The sequence below is a fragment of the Protopterus annectens genome, chromosome 1.part0 (genome assembly GCF_019279795.1).
Source record: "Protopterus annectens isolate FY-2018-M chromosome 1.part0, PAN1.0, whole genome shotgun sequence".
NCBI lineage: Eukaryota > Metazoa > Chordata > Ceratodontiformes > Protopteridae > Protopterus > Protopterus annectens.
In genome coordinates, this window is record NC_056725.1 from 1401548155 (window position 1) to 1401556576 (window position 8422).

Sequence of the window (8422 nt, forward strand, 5' to 3'; positions counted from 1 at the left end):
AAAAAATCAATTTTGAGTGTTTATCCCTCGTTAGTCATTTATTCTTGAGGAAGGAAACGGAGATGTGTATTGACAAATGTTATGATCATACATAAGTGAAAGGGCGTAGCCAAGCATACTCTCTCTACAGAGTACATTCTGAGCACCAATAGAAACACTGGGCCATATTATGACTATAACAATCTAAATGAATGCCTCTGCCAACATGTTTTTGTTTACACAGATAATGGTTATCTTCAAAACAATACTTCTAACAGTTTTTGTCGGAGTAGCCAAAAATGTTACATTAAGCAAACAGCTTAAGCGCTGTACTCATTTTTTAAAATGCCATGTGGGTTGGTTGGGGGGGCACCAAGTGTTTGAGAGTACAACACGGAATTCACTGACTACACCCCTGAACAAGTGATCTGCAAGCACTGTCTCAGACTATACTGGAATACAACGCAGCAGGAGCCCTTAAAAGCCGAAAGGGAATTCGCCCCATCTATCTTATTCAAACAGTATCGTAAATAAACAAGCACAATTTGTGTGTGACATATTACACAAACAGATTTAGACAACATTCAGTTTATGTGCGCGTGTCTGTGTGTGAGGGGGTGCTGCTCTCTCGAAATGCGTTAATGCATAAATAGTTTAAGAATAGCAGTAATCAGTACTCACCCCAGAACCATCATCTACAGGTGGACTCCCCAACATGTTTCCACTTTGCCCATAGGGTTCCGCGTCGCTACCTGTGAAATCATCCTCCGATTCTTCAAATGATGATGCAGAGGAGAGACCTGCTGAAGACGAGCTTGACAGTTTGCGCAGCACTAAGGATGGAGACGGGGACCCCCCACATCCACTGTCAGAGCACGGCGACTCTTCGTCCCCCCCTCGAGATTTGGTCCACAACTCATTTGACTGCTCTCCAGTCTCACTGCCACGACATGGACTTGGTTCCCGTGTCACGATGAGGCGGGGAATGGGTACCGAAAATTGCTGGCCCTCAGAAACATCACGACTAGCGCCTCGCAGTTCCTTGCCCTCTTTCTGTTGTACCTGTACGCATAAAGTGCTGGTATCCTGTCTAAGTCCATCCTTCGATAGACCAACTGTTGCTAAACTTAAATCCATGTTCGTACACAGCGTTTCGTTCCCGTCAGGCTCCCGCTGTCCTGTGGCAGACCCAGCAAGGCTGTCCAAAGTCATCGCCGCCAAAGCAGAGACATGATCTTCCTCGGAGTTGCTAGATAGTTTCTGGGGGTCTTCAGCTGTCCGATCTGATGGTAGGTTTAACCCCAATGACCCACTGGACTTCTCAGTGGGGGCAGTCGGAGGACACGTCGTACAATTTTCTGGGACGTCCACGCCACTGGTCTGACCCAAAGACTCATCTTGTAGGTGCGGTTTCTTCTCCAGATGGTCTTCAGACAAAAGCACAACAGGAGCCGCAGCCAGCAATGTCGTACGCTTAAAAGCTTGCTGCAGGCACCCTGAAGGCTTCTTGTGGGAGACCTCAGCGCTGCCGGGCCGTTTCGGTAATTTTAGAAGACGAAAACGGCGTTCATTTTTGTGATCATCGTGGGCAGCTCTTCGGATTCGCATTCGCCTAGATCTCACTTCAATAGGTAAGAACGATCTCTCGCCACTCACCTCTTTTCTACAATCTTCTTCGCTGAATGAAGTAGCTTGGCCCATCCTGGGCTCCGTGGAGCCACGCCCCCACTGTTACGTTACTCTGATATGTCGTCTTGACAACTACAATTTTTTCAGTCAGGCCTTCTCTCTCTTTTTGTTGTCTTTTTCCTACAGAATGTGTTCAGGTTCATCCTTTGTTAATACCATTGCAGGCTCACACCTACATTGCATGTTTCAGCATCAGATAGTAGTTTATTTTTGTAGTACTTCCAAAAACTTCGAAGAACTTCTGAAAAACAGAAAACGAAAATAAATACTTAGTATTATTTAATCTTATTACAAAAACACAGTACTTGTTTAAATACTTTGCTGGCCTGCCTACCTCCCAAACAGTATTAAGGAAAATGAAGTTTAGCCAGAGTACAAATTCTTAATTAACTTTAAATACATAGTACAAACTACTAATATTAAATAACTGTATGCAAATTATTATTTTTTTCAAATAACTTTTTATTGAATTTTACAAAAAGGACAATGAAACAATATGGCATGATGATACAATCAAGATAAACAGAATTAAGTACTAAATGAAACAGGTACATCATGAATATATACATTTATACTGTAGTCCTCTTATATAACATAACCTGTAACAGAAAAAAGGGGGAGGGGGAAACGGAATTAAGTACTAAATGAAACAGGTACATCATGAATATATACATTTATACTGTAGTCCTCTTATATAACATAACCTGTAACAGAAAAAAGGGGGAGGGGGAGACAAAAAGAAGAGCTATGTACAAGATTATCAAACATATGTACACAAGAAAAGATTACCCAAAGGTTATATAGGAGGTGCTACTGTGATTTCCATAGAAAGGAACCAAGTAATTCTGTAATAAAGACAAACGTACAAGGAGATAGATCAGACTAGCCAGGTTGAGAAACTGAAGCATCTTGGATACTAGATCATACACTTTCTAATCTCCCTGAAAGACATAAAAAATTATTTTCCATATTTCCTTGTAATATACTCGCTTATTTGGGTTATTAATGAAAATTTTTTGTGAAGATATGTACTTTATCGCTAAATTCTTAAGGTCTCACCAGGAAAGTTTAGTGCGATCTAACCAGTTTCTAGTTATAAAGAATTTGGTCAATAAACATAAAATGATGAGTGCATGAAGCTTATCTAGGTAAACTAAGATCAGTGACATGCTGGACTGCTATTTCCCATGAAAGGGTCGATTTTTGGTAACCCATCTTTTGTAGTCTAACTTTGAGGGAGCACCAAAGTTTATGTGTGTGTGACTACAGGAGCAAAGAATGTGTAGCAAGTCCGCTTGAGGAAAGGAGCAGCAAGGACACAACGGGGATGTATTGGAATTAAAGGTACTTATCTGTTATCGCAACCACAGAATTTGCGGCAGTCTTGACAGGAAGTTAGCTTAGTGATAATGGAACATTGCCGAGAATGCCGCAAATTCTGCCAGATTTAAAAGTTAATCGCATTAAGTACAAACTGAATAGGAAGGTAACAAATAAAAAAAAAAAATTAAAAAAAAAAACATAACTTGTATTGCTATACATATATTAAGTGTGGTACCCCACCTATGAAACCCTGAGAATTCCACCAGTACAAACAAGATCAGTGAAATCGGTACCATAAAATGTTAAAAAGTAAAGCATAACATATACTGCAAAACAAAGCACTTCAGTACATGAAGTGCATATATTCTGAGGTATTTCAGTTATTATTCTCGAGATTCAACATGCACATGAAAGTAATATATTTAATTGTCTTTTTCAAGTGTAGTTCATTTCCGTGTTTCTGTTTCCATAATAATATAACAATATGCATCTTTGGGATTTACCAAAAAAACGAAAAAGGAGCTATCAAGCTATTACAGCACTATAACATTTTACCCAATAGTCAGGTATGCATTAATTTATATCCAATGAAACTGTATTATGGCAAGCAAATATTTTGGAAATGTAATATCCGTGAGTGCAATCAACATGTAGGAGTTAGAAGTGGGAATTGGTTCGAAAGTAGTAGGATTTCATTTACTACTGCCATAAGATTTATCTGTTGCTGGTCCATCGAACTTACTTCAATTAGTTTTTGTGAAGAGCAATTGGATATGTCTGACAAAACTGTAATAGACTGGAACAGTTATTTAAGAGAAGTTTGTGTACTTGAAATGGAGAGTGAGTCTAAAAAGAAAACTGGTGGTCCAGGACACATTGTGGAAGTGGATGAAAATTTGTTTACCAAAATAAAAAGCAATGCTGGACGTGTTTGACCACAACAATGGATTTTGGGGGGAATATGTCATGAAACTAAAGAAGCATTCCTAGTTACTGTTCCTGATAGAAGTGCATCAACTCTACTGATGAAAATAATGGAAAACATTGAAGAGGGCACTACAATTTACACTGACTGTTGACAAGCGTACCAAAGTGGTGATTTAGAAGAAGGTGGATTTAAACATTTAACAGTAAATTACAAATACAATTTTGTGGACCTGAAACAGGAGTCCACACTCAAGTTGTAGAAAGAATATGGGGATTGGTTAAATGGAGGAACAAGAAAAAAAGAGGTACTACCTGTCACCATCTGGATTCTTACCTTGCTGAATTCATCTGGCATGAAGTGCAAACAGCAAGGAATAAGAACTGCTTTCAATCAATTCTAACAACAATAGCTGTTAAATTTCCACCACAAAAAATTCAAACAGCCAAGCAATAACTTACTTACTATTATAATACTGTAATTTATATATATGATAGTTTCATTAAAACTATTTACATAAATTAAAAGTGTTGTAACCTTCTTTTTTATACATAATATTCCAATTAGAAAAGGTGTGCCTTAACTGATGCAAAGCAGATTACTAGTGAGAGTGTGTAATACAGTGTGGTCGCATTACAGTAATTTAACTACCTTTATTTTTTTAAAGCTTGCACTGTATTTGGCTTTGCTTGTGTTTTCTTCATGTGACTTGTAACATATGATAGCTGCTGCCTATTTTTGTTTTAAAACTGCAGAGAACAACTCATTTTTGCCATGTATGTCTCAAGTTGTTATATATCTCACATTCTGGCAGGAGAACAACTTTTAGATGAGCCATTTCTGTTGTTCGGAATGTAGTTGTGATAATACATATGAATGCATTGACAGCATTCTCGGCAGCACAATGTTTCAGTTAAGAATGGAATGTTGCAGAGAATACTGTCAGTGCAGAAAAGCTGTGGTTGCGATAATACGTAAGTACCAAATTAAATTTATTTAAGATGCATGGGGTAAAATAAGTATTATTATTTATCATTTGTTGCGTGTAAATCAACTTTTTAAAAGGAGAAAACTTAAGAGTTAATTCTATTGCTCTGAGTGTTTAGTCTTTATTAAGACTACTATCCTGCCGATTCCAGTAGTTGGAAAAAAGTATTGCATTCTGATGCTTGGAGACCATTAATAGTTTATAAGTATTAGATACCATGTTTTTACTTCTAGACAGACTTTATATGATTTCCAAAGTAGCAGAGATGTTATTTTCAATATTTGGTTCATCTGACACTACTGCTGTTAGGAATTCTCTATTTGACGAAGGATGATAGTGTACTTCTGACCGAGTTTTAGCTATTCCTTAAGTTCACTAAGTGATTTCTCCTTGTGTCTATATATATCCCAAATGGTACAATTTCTTATTACGGGGTACTGAAGTAAATTAATCATTTTATTTAACTTAATATTAGGGTTCATATGTATTGGTTGTAATAAGTGAAGAGTATTCTCTAACTCCATGAACTTTATTAGATTCTGGAAGTCTTTAACCCTTTGCTTCATGGTGGTATGAATAGGAATATAATTCAGGCTTTTAAGTGATAAGAAAGGCAAGGCTATAGGGTTAATATTGATATTAATCATATGTCTATGCCAGAGTTTGATCCATTGAGGGAACCATACTTTATCTACCTGAGAAAAAGTGGAGATTCGTATAACCCTACTTGCACCTATTATCAAGTTATAAAGACAAAAGTCAGGCAGGCTTAGACCACCTTTTAGTTTAGGAAGGCATAATTTCTGATAACTTATTCTAGTCGCCTTAGGGAACCATATGAACTTAGCCAACTCTTTGTTGGTCCTTTGAAAAAAAGTATTTGAGATGGCTAGATTTAAAGTATTAAATTGATAAAGTAACTTAGGTAGGACATTCATCCGTATAATTGCAGCTTTGGACAGGGGGGATAAATTTTGTTGTTGCCACCTATGCAAGTCCTGTAAAATACCCATCCATACCTTCAAGAGGTTATTCTGGTACACAGACTGAGAAATATGGTCAGAATGTATGCCCAGATATTTAAGGGAATAACTAATTTTGAAAGGGATTCTGCGAACAAATATTCTTTATGACCTGATGGGTTTATGGGGAAAATCAGAGATTTCTTTGGGTTTATTAGATAGTTCGAAACACCAGAAAAGCTGTTTATTATATCAGCTAATCTCCTAATGTCTGAAATGGAGCATTCAAAATAGATGTTTAGATCATCTGCTTAAGCCGATAGGCTTGTCCTGATATTTAAACTTTTAGGGATAGAGTGAAATGTGATTTGGGATATTGAGAGAAGTATGGGCTCAAGGTAAAAAGATATGGCAACAGGGGGCATCCTTATCTCGTTCCATTCCGTATTTGGATGGGTTTAGATAGGGTCTTATTTATATAAAGATAGGTATAAGTTTTGCTGTACAGGTTTTCAATAGTGTTGATAAGGCTTTTAGGGATATTGAAATGAGACATGGTTGTAAATAAGAATTTCCAATTCACTCTATCAAAAGCTTTACAGGCGTCAAGTACTAGCCCATATATAGGGCTATAGATTCTCCTGTTAAGATGCACCATAGCATCTAGTGTTAGGGCATTGTCCCATGTTTGTCTATTCGTCATGAAACCTGTTTGTTCCGGAGAGATTATGTGAGGCATGATTTTTTTCAATCTTTCAATTAAAATTGAAAAGAAAATTTTAATATCTACATTTAATAGGGATATAGGTCTATAATTATGTGGATTAGACCTATCTAAGGGGTTCTTAGATATGAAAATTGTTTTGCAATTATTAAGATGATAATCAGATATACCATAAGTTTTGATGCGATTGTATACTTTCGATAATATATGTGACATGGAAACTATAAAAGTCTTCTAGAATTCTGAGGTGAATCAATCCAGGCCGGGTGCTTTCCTTTTCTTCAGTCTTCCTATGGCATCAGCCACTTCTTGCAAAGCAAGGGGGGCATCTAGATATTCCACATTCTGTTTACTTAATTTAGGGAATGTTATTTTATCAAGAAATTCTGGTATGTCATCAGCAGAGGGTTGTTGGTCATTCATGCTATATAATTCAGAGTAGATCAGGTGAAATATCTCAAATATTTGGGTATCCGTTTTAAATACCTTATCCTGATAGTGAAGAAGTGAAATTCTACCCTTTTCCTGTTTGTTTGAATAATATTTGCTAAGGCTTTGGAAGGTAATTGCGCCCACTCCGAGTATTTAGCTATACATTTCAACTCATATATAGAGTAATTTTGCTGATGCAATTCATATAATTGTCTCTGAGTATTTTTAATCAGGCTTTCAGTATTAGGATCAGGTTTATCTTGGTACTTCTTTTCTAGGTCTAATAAGTCCGCTATTAATTTTCTTTCTTTTTCTAGTGCAACTTTTTTTAAAATAGGAAGCTTTCTGAATAAGGATTCCCCTAATCTGCATTTTACAAGCTGCCCATTGAATGTCATAACGAATATCTGTATCCTCCATGCTACTGTTTAGCTGTGCTAAAATGTTAGACACTTCCCGAACAATCTCTGAATTATGTAATAGATTGTTATTCAAGGACCAGTTAGAGTTTTTAACCCTTTTAGCCAACTTATTGGGTGAAAGGAGTTTTAAAGTAATTTTAGAATGATTCGAGAAATGTCTCTGCTCCGCCTGGTATTTAATATCTCCTTCCGCCAGTGATTCTGAAATAAGGAAGAAATCTGTTCTAGACCAGGTATTGTGACATTTAGAAAAGTAAGTGTAAATACCTTCCCTCTCCTGCCCTTCACCAAAAGAGATAGGGTCAATCAGGCATAAGTCAGTCATTAGTTCACCTAAGGCAGTTGACGTTTGCAAATGTTGGGATAAAGAGTTACTAGTACGATCAATCCCCAGATCAGTGACCAAGTTCCAGTCACCCCCAATATAAATTCATGGTCAGGAAAGTTTTGCAAGATGTTATGGATTTCTGAGCTAAAATCCTGTTGCCTCTGACAGGGACTATAAACGAGTTAAAGGGTTTGTTTCTTATTGATAGGATTAGTAGTTATAAAATAACACCATCTACCCTTCTCATCTGAGAATTGGTTTAGGATTGTTGTCTGAAGCGATTTTTTAATAATAATAGCTACCCCTTTTGACTTTGAGTTGTCCCCAGCTGCAATTATTTCTTTAATCCATTTTTTTTATTTGAGATTCTCTTCCAGTCCTCACTCAGCATGTGTGTCTCCTGCAAAAAACATATGTGTACCTCAGATTTAAAAATTAGATGCATCAGTAAATTTCTCTTATCTTTATCCTGCAACCCCCTCACATTACAGGAGTCTATGATCCACATTCCCAACTAGAGCTTAATAGGGCAGTTTTTTTTTGTTAAGGAAATGTGATATTTTTGGATTACAAGGTTCTAAAGGAAAGAGCATATTAAAAATAAAAACAGGAGATAAAAATACATAAGGAAGCATATTTACAGTAGCCCT

General features: G+C 36.8%; 1 protein-coding gene across 1 annotated transcript in view; it reads right to left on the reverse strand.

Moving 5' to 3' along the window:
- Window positions 1–1904, reverse strand: part of ITPKC (inositol-trisphosphate 3-kinase C) — a 251225-nt gene extending 249321 nt beyond the window's left edge. Inside the window, exon 1 of the mRNA XM_044067282.1 lies at window positions 661–1904. Coding sequence (XP_043923217.1) covers window positions 661–1680 — 1020 coding nt within the window. The 5' untranslated portion in view covers window positions 1681–1904. The remainder of the gene's footprint in view (window positions 1–660) is intronic.
- Window positions 1905–8422: the final 6518 nt, after the last annotated feature.